General features: G+C 39.6%; 1 protein-coding gene across 6 annotated transcripts in view; it reads left to right on the top strand.

Moving 5' to 3' along the window:
- gria4b (glutamate receptor, ionotropic, AMPA 4b) overlaps nucleotides 1–22,357 on the top strand; it is a 202,769-nt gene extending 180,412 nt beyond the window's left edge. The window contains exons 12-16 of one of the 6 annotated variants that reach the window (XM_022675973.2): nucleotides 4,163–4,361; nucleotides 6,602–6,849; nucleotides 11,527–11,641; nucleotides 17,263–17,612; nucleotides 20,276–20,416. In XM_022675973.2, the coding sequence (XP_022531694.1) occupies nucleotides 4,163–4,361; nucleotides 6,602–6,849; nucleotides 11,527–11,641; nucleotides 17,263–17,580 (880 nt within the window). In that variant the 3' untranslated portion in view covers nucleotides 17,581–17,612; nucleotides 20,276–20,416. Of the gene's footprint in view, nucleotides 1–4,162; nucleotides 4,362–6,601; nucleotides 6,850–11,526; nucleotides 11,642–14,227; nucleotides 14,361–17,262; nucleotides 17,613–20,275 lie in introns of those variants that run through there. The other 5 variants (XM_022675974.2, XM_022675976.2, XM_022675975.2 and 2 more) reach the window with 5 other exon arrangements.
- The last annotated feature ends 1,149 nt before the right edge of the window (nucleotides 22,358–23,506 follow it).

Consider the following 23,506-nt stretch of genomic DNA (forward strand, 5'->3'; position numbering starts at 1 on the left):
CTCAATGTTACCAGAGAGGACGGTGGATCCCAGGCGGCTGGGGTGAAGCCCGTCTCGGTGGAAGAGGGCTGGACGTTCCCGAAAACTCTCCCAGTTGTCCACGTAGCCAACTCCACTAGCAGAGCACCAGTCCCGCAGCCAGCAGTGGAGAGCGTAGAGGCGGCTGAACGGCTGGCTCCCGCGGCGGTAGGTGGGCATCGGACCAGAGATGAGGAGGCGGGCGCGGGTCAGTCTGCGAGCGGTGTCCAGAAGAGTGCGAAAGTGCTCCTTCAGGACCTCACTGCGCCGGGCGGACGTGTCGTTGGTACCCACATGCAGGATGACGGTGCCGGGGTCCCCGCGATGCCGAAGCACCGTAGGAAGCCGCCGGGCGACGTCCAGGACCCGAGCTCCTGGAAAACACGACACTGCAGCATTACACTTAGCGTTAGACACCTTTAAATGCCTAACAATGGAATCTCCGACAATGAGGGTACTGCCCTTATCTGTTTTCCTCGGGGCTGGGGGAGGTGAAGGAGGCGACGAGCTGAGGACCTCAAACCGGTTTGCGGAGGCAAAATCCGGCTGAGAAGGTAGGGGGGAAACCCGCTTTCCTCGGCCGCGCTGCCGCTCCCAGGCCCCTCCCGGAGCGGGGGTGAAGCAAACGACCGCCGGGGTCCGCCGCGCCGGCAGCACCGGGGTGGAGACGGCCGCGAAGGCGGCGTCGCGGGATTCCTCCAGCCTCGTCCTCTGCCTGTGGAGCTCCGACTGCCTCTCGAGCAGGCGGTGGATCTGCTGATCCAGACGGACGAGCTCCTCGCTGAGTGTCAGGAGAGCACGATCCTCCGCACACGCCATTACCTCGAAGTAAGCACAAAACACACACAAAAAACGGCAAAAATCGATAAATAACACAAAAATAATGGCTACCTGAGGGATTTTATAAGTTTAGGAGGGTTATAAGACGGTTAAAAGTTAATAAGTAGTAGAAAACGTAAACAAATAGCTAAAACAGAGAGGAGCTAAACAAACAGCAAGCAGGTTCGCAGGCCGGAAGTTGCGTCACTCACCGCGTCACCGTCCTATCACGCCCGGTGCCCATTATGTTCTGAGACCACAGGTCTTTTTTTAGTGTTTGAGCACAAGCTACAAAATCAAATAAAGCCTATAGCACCCAAGCACATCACATTTTAATGCAGACACAGTGATTGTTATTACAGCAGGAATCTAAGCTCTCAGGCAGTTTGAACTCCTGCTGCATTAAAATAATACTTTTATTCTGTGAAACAGGCCGACTTGCTTGACTGGCTACTTTCCAACAGATTGCATTAATGTAATTTTTCCTTTCTGCCTAAGTTAGTGAGGTAATTTATGCTTGCTCTGGGCTAACCTGACTTGGCTAAACCTGTCTGTATTAACTCTGCTCTCCTGCTGTACATTTGTAGCATTGTTCTTTGTGGGAGAATAGAATGGCCTCTATCACGCCCTGTGCTGAAACAAAAACCTTCAAAAATGGATACGTTACAGACTGTAGTCCTTTGTAGTTTCTCTATGTACTTCATTATTATCTTTCTTTCACCCTGTTCTTTAATAGTCAGGACCCTACAGGAGAGAAATCCACCACAGAGCAGCTATTATTTATTTGGTGGGTTATTCTCACACATTCTCGACGCATCCTATTCCTTTCAATTGAGAGACACCACGTGGTGTGGTGCATGCTGGTGCAAGTCAGCCTTACTGTATGATGAAAATTTCAACTTTATGCAAATAAATACGGCCGACATGCTGCATTCAGCCAATCAGGAAAGAGTAGGCTGCCCTTGTGAGAGCACCACATACGGAATTGGGCGCCTTTGAAGCACAGAAAAAGCCAGAATATGGATTTCAAGGTTGATTAAAACGTCACAGACATGCACTGATGAAGATCTAAAGAATAAGCAACACTGTAAACTGTACAGCAACAGATTCTGAGCTTCTGTCTCTGACTTTACTTTATCTACAGGGTGTTTCAGCTGTAGGTAGGAGTGTGTAATAGAGGAGTGGAGGACAGTGAGTGATGATTAAACACAGTGTTTAAAAACACCATCAGCACTGCTGCAGTATCTGATCCACTCACTGTACCAGCAGCACAACACACACTAATAACACTTCATACACCACCACCATGCTAATCAGCGCTAATCACTGCAGTACTGAGAATAATGACCACCCACCCAAATAATAATAATTACATTTTTTGCCTTTGCCTGTTGAGGTAAATCAGGTTTTTGAGATTTTTGAGATGTTCTGTCATACATACAGCACCAGTCAAAAGTTCATTGGAGTTTTTTTCATTATTTTAAAATGTTCTGCATTGTAGATAAAGTCATCCAAACTATAAAAAAGAAGGCAATAGTTAATTACTTGAATATATCATAATGTGTTCAAGAGCATTGTTGTAAATTAGTTAAGTTGTGAAGAGATAGAGTTGGTATACAGTGAATATCCCTATTTGAGTAATGTTCTGCAAGAAATACTCAGCTAAGTAAAGAAAAAAAAATACTTTAAGAAATGAAGGTCCGTCAATCTGAAAAAAATCAAGAACTTTCAAAGTATCCTCAAGTAAAAAGACACAAAGATCATCAAAAACATTGATAATGAAACTGGCACTCATCAGGACCAACCCAAGACAGGAAAAGCAAGAGTTTCCTCTGTTGTACAGGATAAGTTCATCAGAGTTACCAGCCTCAGAAACTACCTAAATTCAAAATTTTGGTTTGTTAAACACTTTTAAGTTTTTCAGTGGCGCAAAAAGGGGGTATGCAGCCTATGCAACGCATAGGGGCGCTGCACTAGAGGGGGCGCCAAATCAAAGCCCCAAATAAATTTCCTCTCCGGAGAAACAGCCAATTAGCTTGCTGGTTTGCGGAGCGCGGTGGGAAAGTAATGACAGGGGGGAGACAGAACGTATCTCTCCCCCCACCAACCACCAACCCCAGAGTCTGCGCAGTAGAGACCAGAGGAGAGAGAAAGGCTGTGGAGAGACGCCTACTCATTTAAATAACCCCGCCCCTGAGGACTGCCTCGCGGTCACAGACTGCAGAGCGGGGCGGAGCGGAGCTGACGGTCTGTTATTGGTCCCGCCCATAAGCAGCCCTTTTACCATAACCACACCTTTTTTGAATAGAGCCGAATAAAGTTTTAAAAACCGAATTCTGTGGGGATATAAAAATTTGACAATATAAGCAGAGGTTACACTAGCTGCTGCATTTAAAAAATGGAGGTAGAATTACATTATATTAGAAAAAAAGGTGATTGAGAGTTTTGCCATTGAAACCTATGTGGATGGGCGGAGTTACACAGCTTTCTGCAGCCGAACAGCAGGGGGCGCCCGACCTGTGGTGGCTTCACTTTTAAGAGACAATGCTCTGTCCAGCTATACACAGTCTATGGTTTACATAATAAAGCAGATTCCATTGTGCCTTATAAACCCTAGTCCTATTACCTGCTTAACAACCTTCACAGAGAAGCACAATCCCAGGAGCTACAAGATGATGTAACAACCTCTTATCGTCATTCTTTGTCCTCATTGTCACTGTCATCACATGTACTGTATACTGTATATATTCCAACCCTTATACACGAGCAGCAGCAGTTTACTGAAATTACCACACTGGTGTATATTATTGTCTATATTAGAAAAAAATCCGATCTCTACAACTGCTGTTGTTTTATCACCTAGTCCTGTTGTTATATCCCCTCCACACGCTCTCTCTCTCTCTCTCTGAGAGCCGCAGGCGGGGTTCTAACTGCGGAGCAGGGTTCGTGATCTCTGGCTGTCTGGTGAACATTTCTGCTCGCAGGCACGTTTTAACAGCCTGCGCTGTTCCACGAGGCGGAACCCGTCTCAGGCTAGGGGAAATCTGCATGCCGCAGGGTTGCGGTTCAGTATAGCTGTATATATACTGTATATACGCCACAGTGGTGGTCCGCTACATGTTTGGTGCTCATCCATTGTGCCCACACAGAGGTGATAAGCCCTGGCCTCATTATGCTTGATTATGGATCTGTCCACAGCCATTAATCTCTGCTTTCCGCACCACGATAACTGATGCTTCTGTTTTTTGCCTCTCCCTCCTGCTTCTCTCCGCACTCCTCCTTCTTCCTCCCCCTCTTCTTCTTCTTTCTCCACCCTGTGGTGCAGGTCACTGTCTGGCCGCATCGTGGGAGGCGTGTGGTGGTTCTTCACCCTCATCATCATCTCCTCCTACACGGCCAACCTGGCTGCCTTCCTCACAGTCGAGAGGATGGTGTCGCCCATCGAGAGCGCTGAAGATCTGGCCAAGCAGACAGATATAGCTTACGGCACTCTAGACTCAGGTTCCACCAAAGAGTTCTTCAGGGTGAGTAGGCAAAGACCATCTGACCTCTGACCATGGAGAATCAGCCAATAAGCTGTTCTTCTTGAGTTCTTGATGTTATCTAAATGGATTGTTTAAATTAGTACACCCACCATCAAAATATATAGTTGCACCCAGAAGGAATCAACCAATAGGACCGAAACTTTTGGTCATTGAATGAGTCTTTAGTGACAAGAACTGCTTCTGGCTTGTTGTAGATGACCAATAAATCAGTGTCTGGAGGCACCTTGGTCAGTGCCAAGATCAAGTGTTTGTTGTTGTACATCCCACATCCAGAAAACCTGGTGTCATTGTGAGGAGGGCAGTTTCGTGCAATACCAGATCATCGTTGGTCTTCACTACAGGCACTCAGACAGACAAATTTATCATATTATACATATTTATGACCATGTGTAACACATTATAGCCATGTTATATCTATCTAATTATATATCCTCCTGAGACCCAGACTTTTGCTTTGTGTGCAGGTATAAAAACTAAACGTTGTCCTTGCACAGGTAGTCGTTCTTGTAAAAAAAATTATGTCGACCTATGGGGACATTAGTTTATTTTAATATTTAAAATGATCCATGGTCCAAAAACAAAATAAGTAAATAAACTACTTTCAAATATGAAATTGGATATCTGGCCCATTTTCCTGTCTGGACTGGCTGTAAAAACCTTTGACTGGAATTCCCGCCACCTTTCCTGTTTTACATCAATTGATTGTGCTGTTGTCATGTGATTAAATGGTACGGGCAGTGTCTCCATATGAGGCCAAAGGGTCAATGTTTTAAAATATTAAGAATCATGGTGCAGAGATGCAGAAATGTAACGTCCTCATATGAGGACACAGGGTCTCAAGAGGATATTTATGTTAATAAACATAGCTAAGAGTTTCCCACATATCAGTCTCATATATTTCTTCCAAATAGCATCACAATCCAGCACTTCTTCTGGGTGGAACTATTTTTGCAACTTTGATGATGATCCTGATCATTTGAATGAGTTATTTCTAAACACTTTGGACCAAATATTTGGAGTCAATAATACAAAACAAAAAGTTAGATGTATCACGAGGCAAACGGTGCTTTATGCAGGCTGTGGTATTATGTGGTGGGCATGGCTATGGTAACACAGAACAGCAGTGCATTGGCTTTTATGTTAATACACTGACCCGCCCACCACCATAAACATACATTTAACCCTCTATGGCATAATGTTGCCCTGAGGCAAAAAAAGCACTTTTGTGATTATCCCTTGTCCCTTAATGTTTTAATATCTAACTCTGGAAACAAAAATAAGCGCCCACTTAAAAATGATGAGTTTCTTTGATTTTACCAAATTGAAAACCTCTGGAATATAATCAAGAGGAAGATGGATGATCACAAGCCATCGAACCAAACTGAACTGTCTGAATTGTTGCAACAGGAGTAAAGGCATAAAGTTATCCAAAAGCAGTGTGTAAGACTGGTGGAGGAGAACATGATGCCAAGCTGCATGAAAACTGTGATTAAAAACCAAGGTTATTCCACCAAATATTGATTCATTCTGAACTCCTAAAACTTTATGAATATGATCTCGTTTTTTTTTTTTTTTTTTTTTTTGCATTATTTGAGGTCTGAAAGCTCTGCAACTTTTTTTTGTTATTTCAGCCATTTCTCATTTTCTGCAAATAAATGCTCTAAATTACAATATTTTTATTTGGAATTTTGGGAGAAATATTGTTTGTAGTTTATAGAATAAAACAACAATGTTCATTTTACTTAAACATAAACCTAAAAATAGCAAAATCAGAGAAACTGATTCAGAAACTAAAGTGATCTGTTTTTTTTCCAGAGCTGTTTAGAGAAGTATGTTTAAATGTCTGTTTTAAAGCTTACTGACTATTTTATTTTCATTTACTCCCCAAGACAGGGTTTTTATATTTGTTGCCTCAGCGCAACATCATGCGGTTAGATCACCCTCTTTACAAATATCATCAATCTCATGCTATAGAGGGTTAAAGGAAACGTGATCTACCAACGTGTACTGTGTGATCAACTGTAGTAGGCACCCCTGCTTTAGATTGTATGATGAAAATATATTGAGATAATATTTTTGATGCATAGCCCTACACTGTAGTAGTATTATTTATACACCAGTGACGAAACCTTTATCGCACAAGCTTCATCCCTTTTATTTGTGTATTCTTGTGTCCACTTTGTTTGAATGTCCTTGTCTCCCCCTCTGCTGCCTCCCAGAGGTCAAAGATCGCTGTGTATGAGAAAATGTGGGGCTACATGAAGTCGGCCGAGCCCACGGTGTTCACTAAGACCACGGCGGAGGGCGTGGCTCGGGTGCGCAAGTCGAAGGGGAAGTACGCCTTCCTGCTGGAGTCCACCATGAACGAGTACACGGAGCAGCGCAAGCCCTGCGACACCATGAAGGTCGGGGGGAACCTGGACTCCAAGGGCTACGGAGTCGCCACGCCCAAGGGCTCACAGTTAAGGTGGGTGGAGTAGTATAACAATATGTAACGTGTTGTTATGGTATTCCACCTTCCCTGGCGTGCCTATGTCTACTCGATGCTCTCTTTCTTTCTTTCTCTCTTTCTTTCTCTTTTCTTTCTCGTTTTCTATTGTCTTAAGTTAGCTTTTCCTGCTTTTTTTTTTCTTTATCGAGTGCTTTTATTATGTGGTGGAGTTACGGCTGCAGCAGTGGTTTGTTTTTCTTGTTGTTTTCTTCTAAATTTGCTTTGTTCAGCTTCATGTTGTTCATGTTTATGGGAAGCTTCGCTCAGGTAACTGAGTTGCATGTGGATGCCTCTGATTTTGAGATGTTGGGAAATGTTGAGATGTTTAACTCATGGTTATGATGATGAAGATGATGATGATGATGATGATGAATATGTCTGAACGGAGAGTCCAGTGAATGCCTGGCTTGCTCTGACTCCGCCCTGCTCTTGCAGTGATTGTAGAATTTACAGACTGAAAGGAGGGCCTGAAACAATAAAGAGACACAAAAGGAGCCAAATTAAACCGATAAATAAGTAAAAAACGAAATATTTTTAAATATATGTGTGTGTATACAGGGTTCGCATAGATTTGCACCCACTCAAACTAAAGCAAACCGATTGAGAATGAGAACCGTTCAGTCTGTAAACTCCACCACGCCTGGCCTGTTGAGGAAGTCCAGCACTGTCCAGGCTTTTCTCGCTGATCTTGGTGGGAAGAGTAGCTTACAGATGCGGGTAGCTCCCTGGGTCAGGCATTTCTCTGGAGTTATCATCGTCTGTCTGTCGCTTCTCCAGCGCGTGAGGAACAGGGCCTCCGCCGGTGTGGCCGAGGGGCGGCGTGTGGCGTCAGAGCAGAGCCATGGCGTTCCCTCGACTCCGCCCACTCCTCCAGCACTCTTTAACACTCTTCTGTCTCTTCCCCTCCTCAGCTCAGACCGGCTCTCTCTCTGCTTTCTTGTCCTTTTCCACTGCAGTCTCGTCCTTGTCTTTGTTCCTGTGGGCTGTGTCTTTATCAGTGTTGCATTCAGGATAAACTGCGTTCAGGATAAACCTCTCTTGAAACCAGTGACAATGCGGATTCTTTTCAATTTGTTTCTAAATTTCTAACAAATTTCTGATGATTTTTGTGCTAGATCATTGCTAATCATCCAACTAGTTTTTTTTTTATAGATATATATTTTTATCAAAAAAAAAATTATTCTCATATGCACACTAGAAGCCCTAATTTACACCCTGCGGAAGGCGCGTTGTGATGCTCATTGCTATCTTACACCCCACCAACACTCTATTTTCAACTTGCGTCATTTAAATAGCAAAGATGCTTTTGAATAAATATAAAGGTGTGTACACCAGGTACATTTCTGGTTTATTGCTATCTAGGCAACGGAAAACACAGGTGCACCACTGACTGAAAACTACCTAGACAGATGTCAACAGTCAGACGTTCATTGCTAACTTGGCAACGCAGGTGCGCTCAACCTGCTTAAACACACTGAAGGACATGCCACAGATCACAAACCCAACATTTATATCAGCAATAAACAGAATACAAAATAAAATAACATTGCTATTCCCGTGAATTACCTGCTTACGCATCTTTACAGTGTGAACGAGCAGGTCAGTGTCCTCTGCTGAGAAGTGCAAAAACGCTGCACCATTGAAATAGCAATCTGCCAATAAGTCATGGAAGGCAAGTGGCATGCTGATTGGTTTATTGCATGTTACACCCAAAACACACCCATGAATAATTAAGAAAATGAGTATAAGCCTTTTGCGCATTTTAAAATGCGCAAGGTGTACTTTTCCCGTTGTTATGATAGCAAAGACACACTGACACGCCCTAAATAACGGCTTGCCTATAGATCGCTAAAACAGGGTCCTTGCATTCACAGTTTAACTATTAGGGATTAACGGCATCTTTTTCACCGCAGGGCTGAACGGTTGTGGGCCTGGAGGCATCCGGTCTGAACCTGTTTTTCTTACAGTTAGATAACTTAATTTGGGGCCACAGAATTATTCAGTGGGAGGGCTTAAAAACTAAGAGACCTGCTTATTGGCTAGTTGGTCCTGGTCCTGATTTCGGCCTTGTTAACCATTTGCCCCATGCAGTCAAAAGCAGCTTCTGTTAATAGTAAGCCTATTTCATAAATATATAAATACATTTTAATAATTTTAGTATAGTATAGTATATAACCTATATCCAAATGAATCCACCATAAAATGCACCAAAGCCCACAAAAAAAATGCAACCAACCATTTAAAATGTAAACCTATACAGTGACTATACTATAATCACAGATCTAGAATTAATATTTGTTTTAATAATTAGTAGGATTCCGTATTTCATCTTTTAATTATCATGATATATGTTTTACCATATCGCCAATATTAATAAAAAAAACGAGAAAAACTAACTGAAATAAGTTAATTACATATATTATTATTATTATTATTATTATTATTATAATTAGGATTATGTTTCTCATAGGACAATGACGACACAAAGAGGATCGAACCCCTCTCCCCAAAGTTTTTATTTTATTCTAAATGCGTTAATGTAAAGCTTATCGAGCTCTATAAGCTCCACTCATTGGCAAGTGAATGGCCATCTTGAGGATAAAGGAATTTTAGGCCGGGATCCGCCTGATTCAGCACTTTTGCAGACGTTCAGAGCTCATTTAAACTATTCTAAAGTCGCCCAGGGGGATAGAAACAGGTATTCAATACGGTGAAGGTCCTCTGCGTCTCTCAGAGCAATATTGACTATGGAGTAATGAGGAAGCATGAGGGTGGAGAGCCGGACGGAGGGAGGGAGGGATGGAGGGAGGATAGAGGAGAGAAGGAGCGCGTGCAGAGGGGCTATAGATTTTTCACTTCTTTCATATTAGTGGTCTTGGGTTGTTCTTGTTAGAAACAAATCACGCGTGAACATGTGTGCGTTTTACGGTGCGACATGGGAAAAGAGAGGTTTGTCCTGTGTTTATGTGTTTTGTGTGGCGGGAGGGTGGAGGGAGGGGTTGTGAATATAAAGCTATAGAAATTTCCACCCCTGTATATAGTCTATTTATACACTACCGGTCAAAAGCTTTAGAACACCCCCAGGTATCTTTTTCCATTCATTTTTGCTACTGAAACCCTTCAGTTCCAGTGAATAACCTGAAATAGTACAGAATCCAGTGAGCTTTAATGGTACAAAAGTTTTCAGCTTAAACTAACACTTAAAAATATAGTTCTTTTCAGGAAAAAAGTCATCGGTTAATCATTGGCTTACAGCTGGTCTACATAACTGGAAATAAACTAAGCTTATGTACAAATGATCTGGTAACACTTTATAATAACTTTCATTAATATATTTTTAACTAATGATCAGTAGATGTGAAAAAATCAGTAGTTCATCACGATTTGAATATTAACAAATGCTCACACATGACCCTTATTTATCAGCATGAATATTCATATTTAAAAAAGGTTAGAAAATCATTAGCTCATCAGAATTTGAACATTTATAAATCACTAGTAAATATGAATTTTAAACCAGGCAAATGTTTATTAATTGGAGTTCACAAATGTGATAGCAACTTTTTAGTTTCTTTAATTGTGAAAAATAACAGTTATTAATCATTAGTTTATGGTATATTAATGAAAGTTATTTTAAAGTGTTACCAATGATCTGTAGTAAATCAGTACATTCACATATTCATCATTATAATAACTAGAAAAAGACACAGAAACACAGAGATTTCTGTAACTATAAAAAAAGTAGAAGTCTTTTCTTTAAAGACATTACAGAAATTACAGCCAGGGAGCAGTGAGAACTGTCTCCTACACCTTCAAAAAACTCTTGACTCTTGGAAACTGAAGAAAACTGCTACAGGAAGAGTCACGTCTGGCTGACCCACATGGAAACAACAGCTTTAGCCTTTAGCTTAGCTTAACATGACTGGACTAAAGCCCAATCCGGACGGGATTAGTATCTCAGGGGGGCATCTGTGAAATATATTTCACACTTCTACTCAGTGATAAAACTCTTGCATCTGGACTGCATTTAAAAAAAACAGGAGAACCAGTGAATTTTTATGACATGGCGTTCAGTAGCTCCTCTATTTCCACTCTCTGTTGTGTTTTTAACATGGATCTCCGTGGAAACGTGCACCCAAAGTGTAATTATGGTGCGCAGCAGGGGACAAAAAGCAATTTTATTAAACACAAGGAGATGAAACTCAGAGATGTGCGTCCGGACGGGACAAACATTTCCGGCGGACCACGGAGTTCAGTAGATAATTGTCGTTCTGGACAGGAATAAAATCTTGGAGGACGCCCATAAAAGAAAAAATGACCCCAGAACCCCCTGAGAAACGAATCCCATCCGAATATGGCTTTAGTCTTAGTTTTAGCAGTAGAAGAAGAATTAGAGAAGAATTAAAGGAGGTCTGACAGGTGAAAAGTGATAAGCAGTAATAAAATAAAGTAATTTAGGGTATTTAAAAGTCATTTGCAGCACTGCCGCTGGACTGATAACAAATATGGGGGTGTTCTAAAACGTTTGACCAGTAGTGTATATTTATATATATATGTATATCTATATATACAGTATATTATTTCTCTATATCTCTCTAATTTCCTCTGATTGGGTTCTGCTCACTCTGACAAACTATGTTTTATCGTTTCAAGAAGTGCAGTTAACCTGGCAGTTTTAAAACTGAATGAACAAGGCCTGTTGGACAAATTGAAAAACAAGTGGTGGTACGACAAAGGAGAGTGTGGCAGCGGAGGAGGTGGTGAGAAGGTTAGCCACTATGTCAACAAATGCGGGTAAACAGATTCCTATGTAACGGGCGCATCTGCCGGGGGCACACACACTTAAAAACACACACTTACACACACACACACACAAGCCTGGCCATCGCTTTAAACTCTATATTTCACCAGCGATGAGAAACGGAAACAGCAGTTACTGTCAGACCACAAACATTCGCCAATCCATCCCATTCCTTCAGATTCCTCCTTTGATGTGGCTCATCTTCACTCTCATGCACCATATTTAGAGCGAGGAGATACCGAGGCAGGAGCACGCTCTCCTTTTTTCCTTTCCTCCCAAGATTTAGCGCATAAAAAAATTAATCTGCATCCTTTTGTCGTCCCTATTCTCTCCTAGAAGAGAAAGCCGCACCTGCGTCTGCATCTTTAAGGATGAACAATGCAGGACCGATTCAGTGGCTTCGGAAAGAAGGAGCTTCAACAGACGCATTATGATGGTGCATTTTAGACTGGCACAGAAAACTATACTCAAAGTGCTGCCATTATAAAGAGCTTACAAATAACTCCATTGCCACTGTTGGTACTGCTGCAATATTTAGCAGCTGCCAAGGACACTTTCCTGGATATCTTCTCAAAACGTTCCAGGTCTACCTTCAAAAACAAGCTGTTTCTCTTTGTTGGAAGGACTCAGGACTCTTTAAAAAAATCTTTAAAAAAAGTTTATTTGGAGATAGGCCTGTCACAATAACTATATTCGTGTGGATGATATACAGTATGTATGTAGTTTCAGTCATTATTGCAATAAATATTAATATTATATTATTGTCATTCTTTTAAGACCATTTTATATATAACTTTATATATATATATATATATATATATATATATATATATATATATATATATATATATATATATATATATATATATATATAATAGCAAATAATGATTTAACTACAGCATTTTAAAGAGCAGTTAACTTTGAAGGATAATTAAGAATATTCATTCTTGACTGTTGAATGTTTTTGAAATATACAAAATTATTAAATATCCTAAATAAATATGAATAAAAGTAAATTAAAACTTCATTTTTAAAAAGAAAGTAGACATACCTGCTCTCCTTGCTGACAAAAAATGCTGAGCAAAGATGATGGAGGCTCTGTTAATATATTGTCCAATAAGTCAATAACTATTAGAATTATTAAGACAGGCCTACTTTGAAGCAGTTATTTGCTTCCCTAAAGAACTTTTTAATAGACTGAAATTGAGAAACAATGAGAAAATGAGATACACAGGACTGAAAAACCTTTTAACTTAATACTTTGGGTTGTATAGCAAGGGGGCTCATGTTGCGTTTCATTCAATTAAATTATTAAGATAATTTTACACTATTTCAATTCATTTCGTTTTCAGTAGATAAAGTAGTACTTTGGAGTTTACCACAACTGGTTGACGATCATTTAACAGTGTTTTATGTCCAATTCTGCGAACTAAGCATCAATCCTGGTTTTAAGGATCTACTGTAGGATGTATTCTCATACATTAATTTATTACCTGTATCAGGTGATAAACTCCTGAATATCTCTGATCTATACTAATTAAAACGAAGTGTTTTCTATAAATATACGCATCCTTGCCTCAAGAACCAATGAAAAACCCCTTAATTCTTAGATATTTATATATGTATTTATTACTGTACAAAAAAAAACAAGCAATGGCCTCTTAATGGGTTAAATTTAGGTAGATTTTTTTCTTGATACTCATTCAACTTAACATTAAAGTACAACATCTTTAGTTGAAAGGAAATGTAGCATCAAATCTGGTTTTAAGGATCTACTGTACAACCTGCCTCCAATATCCTTTTTTCCTAGAAATATCCTCCATTTTCCTAGAAATATATGCATCCCAGCCTCAAGAACCACTTATATATATATATATTTAATACTGTACAAAAAAAGAAAAGATGAGGCCTGTTAATAGTCAAATTTATGTTAATTTTTTCCTCTTGATACTCATTTAACTTGAGTTAAATGGGAATGCAGCCTCAATCCTGGTTTTAGGGATCTGCTGTATGGCCTGACTCCAATATTTCGATTCTCGTGAACTCCTGAACATGCCTATTCTATTCTAATTAAAATGAAGTGTTTTCTATAAATATATGCATCCTTGCCTCAAGAACCACTGAGAAACCCTTGATTCTTAGATATTTATATATGTATTTAATACTGTACAAAAAAAGAAAAAGAAAAAAGCAGTGTCTGCAGTGCTGAACAGTGTGTGCTATAGCTGCACGCATGTGTTTCTGCTGGTGTGTGCCAATGTTTGTGGGTTAACAGTAACTGCCTCCGGCTTTTGGCGAGAGACAGGCCGTGGCAGTATGGGTCCGTTGCCCAAAGCGATGGAGCAGGGTCCCATTCATATGTCTGTAGCTCCGCCCCCTCACCCTCCCAGGCCCTCACGCTTTCAGCTCCAGGAGCATAGAGACATGTACTCCGATGGGACCCCGTCTCCGTCACTTTGCCAGTGCAACTGCTATGTCGGCTATTGTAACTGAATAACATAAAATAACATGTCCTATGATGTTATTTATGTTATTTCCCCTACGTGGTTGAAGAACTCCCGTAAACCTTGCCGTTTTGAAACTGAGTGAATCAGGCATCTTAGACAAGCTGAAAAACAAATGGTGGTACGATAAGGGCGAGTGTGGACCCAAGGACTCGGGAAGTAAGGTCAGTCTCCACAAGTCTGGGACCATCACTGTTGTCTAAATGCTCGCACAGACATGGTGACAGCCTGTGTATCAGTGAGAGAGACAGAGAAAAAGAGAGAGACAGAGAGAGAGAGAGTTAGAGAACAACAAAGAAAGAAAGAGAGAGAGAAAACGTTTAGATACAGCAGGCACTTGTTAAGGGAGGAGGAGGACATGTCAGTTTCACTACACACCACTTATGTAACAGGTAAAAATAACAAGTGTACCACTCGGTGTAAGCAGTTCCAAACAGTGTAGCTGTTTCTCCAAGCGCTGCTCAGTTCCCCTCCCCGAGTTCGGACTGTCTTACTGTCTCGCCTACAAAAAAAAACTGTTGCTCAGCTAGTAGCTCTGTAGCTCTAGTAGACCCTGTGTGCACACAGCAAGCGATAAAATCACTCTAAATCACCAGTACAGCTGCAACTGTACAGGAGAATCAAATACAGACAAAGACAGAACAGTGCTGTAAATATAACCCCTCCATATAAGAGTTTTATAATTATAGTAACTAACATAGGTGTGAAAAGTATCTCCATATTTAGAATACTTCTGTAGAAGTTGAAGTATCAAGTAGTAAAAGTAGAAGTAAAAGTACTGGTTTCAAAACCACTTAAAGTATAAAAGTAAAAATAATGTAAAATAAAGCCATTATATTCCTTTATTTGGAATACAGAACAGGCAAATATCATACATTATATGGACTATAGCTGCTTAAAATGCCTTAAAGCAAATCTAAACACTGTAACTTTGACTTTATTTACATTTCAGTGACTAAATTGTGCAGGAACTGTATTAAAAAAGATCTGCTGCACCTTTAATTAGAGTACAGAACAGTCAAAATTATAAATGATATGTATTATAGCTGTAAAAAAAATGCATAAAGCAAATCTAAACACTCTTTAATGACTTTATTTTACATTTCAGTGACTAAATTGTGCAGGAATTGTATGACAGATCTGCTGCACCTTTAATTGGAGTACTGAAGAGTCAAATATCATAAGTTACATGTATAATATTTGTAAAAAATACATAAAGCAAGTCTAATCACTCTTTAATGATTTTACTGACTAAATTATGCAGAAATTGTATTAAAAAAGATCTGCTTCACCTTTAATTAGAATACAGAACTGTCAAATTAATAAATGATATGTATTATAGCTGTATAAAATGCATAAAGCAAATCTAAACACTCCTTAATAATTTTATTTACATTTCAGTGATTAATTGTGCAGAAATTGTATTAAAAAAGATCTGCTGCACCTTTAATTGGAATACATAGCACATGAATATCATTAATGATATGTATTATAGCTGTATAAAATGCATTAAGCAAATCTAATCACAGTTTAATAACTTTATTTATACTTCAGTGACTAAATTGTGCAGAAAGTGTATTAAAAAAGATCTGCTGCACCTTTATTTGAGATAGATAGATAGATGATAGATCGATAGATACTTTATTGATCCCCGAGGGGAAAATTCTAGGGAATAAAGTCTAGGGAAAAAGTATCCCCCGAGGGGAATACTTTTATTGGAACAGGCAAATATAACAAATTATATGTATCATAGCTGTTTAAAATTCCTTAAAGCTAATCTAAACACTGTAACTTTGTAATGACTTTATTTATATTTCAGTGACTAAATTCTGCAGAAATTGTATTTAAAAAGATCTGCTTCACCTTTATTTGGAATACAGGACAGTCAAATTAATAAATTCTATGTTTTATACCTGTATAAAATACATAAAGCAAATCTAAACACTCTTTAATGTTTTTATTTGCATGAAAGATCTGCTGCACCTTAAATTGAAATACAGAACAGGCAAATATGAAAAATGATATGTATTATAGCTGTATGAAATGCATTAAGCAAATCTAATCACAGTTTAATAACTTTATTTAGATTTAATGACTTTATTTTACATTTCAGTGACTAAATTGTGCAGGAATTGTATGACAGATCTGCTGCACCTTTAATTGGAGTACTGAAGAGTCAGATATCATAAATTACATGTATAATATTTGTATAAAATACATACACCTTTAATTGTAATACAGAACAATCAAATCCATACAATACTTGTATTATAATATGTATTATAGCTCTAAACATTCTGTAATAACTTTATTTATGTTTCAATGACTAAATTATGCAGAAATTGTATTAAAAAGATCAGTGCAATTTCTTTTTAAGCGTGAGCATACACAGATTTGCTGCATGACAGACCGAGCGTTATGAGCCTGATTTTTTTTTTTTTTTCTGACCCCTCGGTGGAAGGGAAGCCTGAGACGCGGAGCTAAGCCACGAGAACCTAAATCCTGTGTCTCATCTCTTTAAGAGAATTCACAGTGTGTAATTACGTATGCGGTGATAACGGGGGAGAGTAATCCACTTCAGAGTTTAGCGAAACCTGTTGGCGCTTTATTGTAGCGAGCAGTTGTGCAGTAATTGTTGTGCGTTACGGGGTTGTAGACTGATGCCTGGTTAGGGGAAAGCAGAGGAGGAGGCGTAGTGAGATGCAGGAATGATGAAAAGAAAAGAAAGTCAGGGCAGGAAGATGGAAGGTGATACCGAATGTTGAGGGTAGGAAAATGCTGACTTTGAGGAGATGCACTGATGTATGTGTATGTGTATGTGTACATTCACATGTATGAGAGTGTGTTTGTGTGTTTTTGCATGAGAGAGAATGTAGAGAATGTAGTTTTGTAGTCTTTTTGTAGTCTTTTTGTTATCACCAATAGAATTAGTAGTAGATCTAGTAGTAGAACTAGAGTTTTTTGTTGTGTGTCTGAATGAATTGTGGGTTCTGAAAGAATGGATCCATCTAGTGTGTGTGCTGTATTGTGTGTTACATACGATCCATCCCTCTAACTCTCTCTCCTCCTTCCTCCTGCCCCCAGGACAAGAGCTCTCAGGCCCTCAGCCTCAGTAATGTGGCGGGGGTCTTCTACATCCTGGTGGGGGGCCTGGGCCTGGCCATGCTGGTGGCCCTCATCGAGTTCTGCTACAAGTCGCGAAACGAGGCCAAGAGAATGAAGGTGGAAGCGCCTGAACAACACCGCCCCTCTATCTCACCTGAAAACCCCGCCCCCCTCCCCAGCCCCGCCCCCAGCCCACCCCACCCCATCCTGGGGCCCAGTCCCACCCACAGCACTCAGAGCTTAGCCACATATAGAGAGGGTTACAACGTCTACGGGACTGATGGCGTAGAGATGTAGGCGCTCAGACGTACGTAGGGTGCCCTGCTGTAGTAAGTGGAGCTCCTCTGTACTGCTGCAGTAGCTTTGCCGTGTTGAGCGTGTGAACCCGTGGTAAAGCTGCTTGTGTTTTGTGACGTCCTTCATCTCGTCTCCTCTCGCCGTGTGGTCCACAGTGGAGGTTCCTGCATCTCGCACATCTGTCTGTAGCCATTCAAGCCGTGGTAAAATGTGAAAATAGCAAATGTGAAGCAAACTCATCGATGCTGAAGAGGGTCATACGTAGCTCCATGCTCTCTCTATAAATTAAACAGTAAAAAGATCAAAAAAGTCTGAGATTAGAGTAAAAATACTTGTATTTACTTGTATTTATACAGTAAGTTATTATACTATAAATGTGGTTATAACTCATTATAAACTCCTGTAATGTGTAATGTGGGATAGCTTCCTGAGGTAGCACTTTCTATGAATGTCATCTCTCTAAGAATATGTGCAAGCATACCCATAACACATTATAATGCATCCAGCATAATAGAATTTATATATATGGCTTGGCTATATATACACAGTACAGGCCAAAAGTTTGGACACACCTTCTCTTTTTCAATGCGTTTTCTTTATTTTTATGACTATTTACATTGTAGATTCTCACTGAAGCATCAAAACTATGAATGACCACATGTGGAGTTTTATGTACTTAACAAAAAAAAGGTGAAATAACTTAAAAAAAATGTTTTATATTCTAGTTTCTTCAAAATAGCCACCCTTTGCTCTGATTACTGCTTTGCACACTCTTGGCATCATTCTCTTAGTGAGCTTCAAGAGGTGGCCACCTGAAATGGTTTTCCAACAGTCTTGAAGGAAGGAAGGAGTTCCCAGATGTGTTTATTAGCACTTGTTGCTCCTTTGTCTTCTTCACTCTGTGCTCCAGCTCACCCCAAACCATCTGGATTGGGTTCAGGTCCGGTGACTGTGGAGGTTCAGCTCATTTTTTGTTAAGTACATAAAACTCCACATGTGTTCATTCAATAAATTAATAATAATAAAAAAAGTAATATAAATAGTAAAACCGCCAGAATCTTGAAAAGTACCATAATATACATTTTTGCTCATACCGCTCAGCACTAGTGGGGATTAGTAAATAGAATAAAATTGGCTTCAAATATGAAAGAAAATGTTTTCACCACAGTGCAGTGCAGAGTCATTCAGACAGCAGCAGCAGCAGCAGCAGCTACAGTGCATCCAGCGAGTAGCCTCCTCACACACGACAAGACATCAAACACCACTAGGAAGATTCCACAGTGTGCACAAGCACATCTGTCAGCTGTAATCTCCTTCACTACAGCGCAGTAGCCTTCATTAGAAACGCTCATATCAGTCATTTGTTGTTCTGTAGAAGTGCAGGACTTTGCCAGGTGCGTTTGAGTCGCTCCATCGCTGAAGTGTGTTTTAATCTGGTGTTTTGTCTGTGCTTGCTGATAATGTGTGTTCACTCAATTAATGACGGTTTTAAAATGCCTGCTTTCTCTTTTTCTCTCTCTCACTTTAAATCGGTGGCGTCTAACTTGTTTTTTTTTCTCTTTCTTTCTCTCTCTCTGTTTCTCTTTCTTTCTCTCTCTCTGTATCTCTGTATCTCTTTCTCTCTCTCTCTCTCTGTATCTCTTTCTTTCTCTCTCTGTATCTCTGTATCTCTTTCTTTCTCTCTCTGTATCTCTGTATCTCTTTCTTTCTCTCTCTCTGTATCTCTTTCTTTCTCTCTCTGTATCTCTTTCTTTCTCTCTGTATCTCTGTATCTCTTTCTTTCTTTCTCTCTCTGTTTCTCTTTCTTTCTCTCTCACTCTCTGTATCTCTTTCTTTCTCTCTCTCTCTGTGTATCTCTGTATCTCTTTCTCTCTCTCTGTATCTCTTTCTTTCTCTCTCTCTCTGTATCTCTGTATCTCTTTCTTTCTCTCTCTCTCTGTATCTCTGTATCTCTCTCTTTCTCTTTCTCTCTCTCTGTATCTCTTTCTTTCTCTTTCTCTCTCTCTGTATCTCTTTCTTTCTCTCTCTCTGTATCTCTGTATCTCTTTCTTTCTCTTTCTCTCTCTCTGTATCTCTTTCTTTCTTTCTCTCTCTCTGTATCTCTGTATCTCTTTCTTTCTCTTTCTCTCTCTCTGTATCTCTTTCTTTCTCTCTCTGTATCTCTTTCTTTCTCTCTGTATCTCTGTATCTCTTTCTTTCTTTCTCTCTCTGTTTCTCTTTCTTTCTCTCTCACTCTCTGTATCTCTTTCTTTCTCTCTCTCTCTGTGTATCTCTGTATCTCTTTCTCTCTCTCTGTATCTCTTTCTTTCTCTCTCTGTATCTCTTTCTTTCTCTCTGTATCTCTGTATCTCTTTCTTTCTCTCTCTCTCTGTATCTCTGTATCTCTTTCTTTCTCTCTCTCTCTGTATCTCTGTATCTCTCTCTTTCTCTTTCTCTCTCTCTGTATCTCTTTCTTTCTCTTTCTCTCTCTCTGTATCTCTTTCTTTCTCTCTCTCTGTATCTCTGTATCTCTTTCTTTCTCTTTCTCTCTCTCTGTATCTCTTTCTTTCTTTCTCTCTCTCTGTATCTCTGTATCTCTTTCTTTCTCTTTCTCTCTCTCTGTATCTCTTTCTTTCTCTCTCTCTGTATCTCTTTCTTTCTCTCTCTATGTCTCTCGGCCATCTTCCCACCTCTCTCTTCTTGACGTCCGCTCCAGCTGACCTTCACCGAAGCCATGCGGAACAAAGCTCGACTGTCAATCACGGGGAGTGTGGGCGAGAATGGGCGTGTCCTGACCCCCGACTGCCCTAAAGCCGTCCACTCCGGCCCCTCCCTACGACAGAGCTCCGGCCTGGCTCTGGTCTCGTCCGACTTGCCGTGAAAACCAAAAACGACCAAGTGCCTTAAAAACAAAAAAATTCCACTGAACCACAACTATCAGAACAACCAACCCGAACAGCACCAACGGTTTCCGAGCTGAGAAATCACCGTGACCAATCTTTAGATGGACAATGATCCGGGGCCCTTCGGCTGCTCCATACACTGAAAAACACTGGGGGAGAAGATCCAGATACAGATTCACTGTGGAGCGGCAATGAGATATGCTATACGAGAGATGATTTCAGCACAGACAGACAGACAGACAAAAGAAAGACAGACAGCAGTGAGACGAGACGAGACAAGTCGTCTGCAACCTCCAGACGTTTGCAGCCTCTGTCTGCAGCCTCTTTTTTTAAGAGCTTGTGCTGCTGCTCAGAGCCAAACGAGCAGGATCGCAATCGCAGAGGAGAAATGAACTGAAATAAAGGACAAAAAAGGAAAAAGGGTAAGAGGACCACTAAACTGTAATTCTGAAACAGACAAAAAAAACAAAACAAAACTTGACTTGAAATGTTTGGCGAATCAACGTGAAATCACGCTCGCTCTAACACCCGGCCATAATCCTTGCCAAACTGAAGTATCGAGGCGTAAATCTCGATAAGGAAAGCTTAAAAAGCGGGCATTTCCATGCCCGAGAGGGTTTTCAATTGTAACATGAATAATAATAATAATAATAATAATAATAATAATAACTCAAAACAGTATTACTGATACTTACTGATACTAAAAACTGTGAAGAAGAGTAAATGTATATTCTACTAAATCATAACTAAAGAAATTATTATTATTTACATCGCTTTGTAAATAGAAATGAAGACTGTACAACTCGCTTGCTTTTTAAACCAATGTAAATAGCCGATTCTGTAGTGGACAAAGTATAATTCTCTTTTTTAACCATCTTTAGAAAAGAATTCATTGCAATAATGGATAGAAATTTGTGAAGAAATGTACAAAAAAATATATTACAAAAATGGTTTATTTATATAGAGACATACAGTATGTGAAAATCTAAATCTATACAATACAATGAAATAAAAAGTGAAAAAACTAAAAACTAAAAACTATGGGCATGTTGTGGTGAACTGAAGTGGAGATGCAGTGCTCAGCTGAACCTGGGGGAGGGCGAGTCTAAATGTGGTGGGATATCTATATCTAAACGAAGGCCCTTCTCCAAGCCCATGCCCTGCATACGCTCACTGTGCAGTTGTAGACCATGGAACTTTCTAGACTGTTTTATTTTTTATTTATTTTCCTCAGAAACAGACTTTATTTTTTTGGATTTTACGTGGTTGGTCGATTCACACATGAGAAATTGGTCATGTCTGAATTTTTTTCAGTAGTTTTAATATTTCTTATTTCAGTGTCTGCCCGTTCATTTTTTTAGAGCAGCCGCCGTGTGTTTATGAATGAAATAATGAGAATATATATATATATAATGGATATAGTGGATATGTGGGTGGTAGGAGTTCTGAAGTTCTTACATTGAACGTAATACAAAGGAAAAACACTTTTCACTGAAGCTACTTTATCAACTAAAAGGAAAAAAAAATTAACTAAAAAAAAAGAGAGAGAGGGGAGTGTATAGAAAAGCAACACTGAGAACTCTGAAGACACTGTATTGTTTAGAGCCATGGTCAGAGCCCGGCTTTGGCCTTTTCTACAAAACACTGTGTAACCTCAACCAGGCCTTTGAGCATGTTCTCCTCCAGAACCTGTAGCAATGGAGCAATGGGTCTCCAGCCAGAGGAACGAATCTGGACTTATACACCGGACATCTGGACTTAAAGGACAATGAAGGGACGTTAAAGCTTCAGGGCATCACAATGGGACACTGACCTATCCTGTTTAACCGACTACTGCCCAAACCTCCTTCAAACTCAAGGCATTTTACCTTATAAAGTGCAATTTCTGCTCTGTTTCATGTTCTTAACTCCACTTTAATTCCCAAAAGAAAGGCATCTACACTTACATCTCCATCTACACACTATTACACCTGTCTGTCTGAAGTACTGAGACCCTCTACACCAGGGGTCGGCAATCAAGTTTGGCCATGGGCTGGATATTTTGTGGTAGTCCACAAAAAAAATCTGGGTAACACTTCCTGTAAACCCTGTATTCAAAATGTATTATAAATGCATTCATAATGCATAATATGACATGCATAATACCTTATAATGACTGTAATAAGCACTTACAGCAACATTCATTACACATTATAAAGGGTATAAAGTATAAGGGTTTATAAAGAAACTGCTTATAATGCCTTACAATATATAATCTGTTCAAATGAACTTTGTACAATGTAGTGTTGTAATGCACTATAACACAGATTTGGTATATTTTGGTATAATGCATTATAATAAGCAGCTATGATTTCTCAAATTAGGCTTTTATAAAAGTGTGTAGCACATTATAAAGCCTTATATACAGTCATTAAATTACTGATATGAAAAGTAAGATTTCATATGCATTTTAAACGTGAAGTAAATCTTATTATGCCTCACTGTAGTAATGTCTTATAGAGCATTATGAGTGCTCTTTACTGGATTTAAGTGAAGTGTGTTTACAAATGCCTTTTCAAATGCCTACAGTGAGGCATAATCACATTTACTTGTTTAAAAACTTGTTTAAAACACACTTCACTTAAAGTCAATACAGAGCACTCGTAATGCTTTATACGACATTACAGTAAGGCATAATAAAATTTAATTCACGTTTAAAAAGCATATGAAAACACTGATGCATTATACCAAAATATATACCAAATCTGTGTTATAGTGCATTACAACACTACATTGTGCAATATTCTTATGAACAGATATTATAAGGCATTATACACCATTCTTTATAAACACTTGTAGTTTTTAATGTGCTATGCTAAGAACTTATAAGCAATTTTACAGGCTTATTACAGTCATTTTAAGGTATTATGCATTATTATAAATGCATTTATAAGGCATTATGAATACAGGGTTCATAGGAAGTTTTAGCAAAATCTGTTTTGGGATGAAGTGCTACAGACTAGTAGCTCTTCAGCCCAGAGGGTTGTTGAACCCAACTGCAGAAC

Source organism: Astyanax mexicanus, chromosome 17, assembly GCF_023375975.1.
Source record: "Astyanax mexicanus isolate ESR-SI-001 chromosome 17, AstMex3_surface, whole genome shotgun sequence".
Lineage (NCBI taxonomy): Eukaryota > Metazoa > Chordata > Actinopteri > Characiformes > Acestrorhamphidae > Astyanax > Astyanax mexicanus.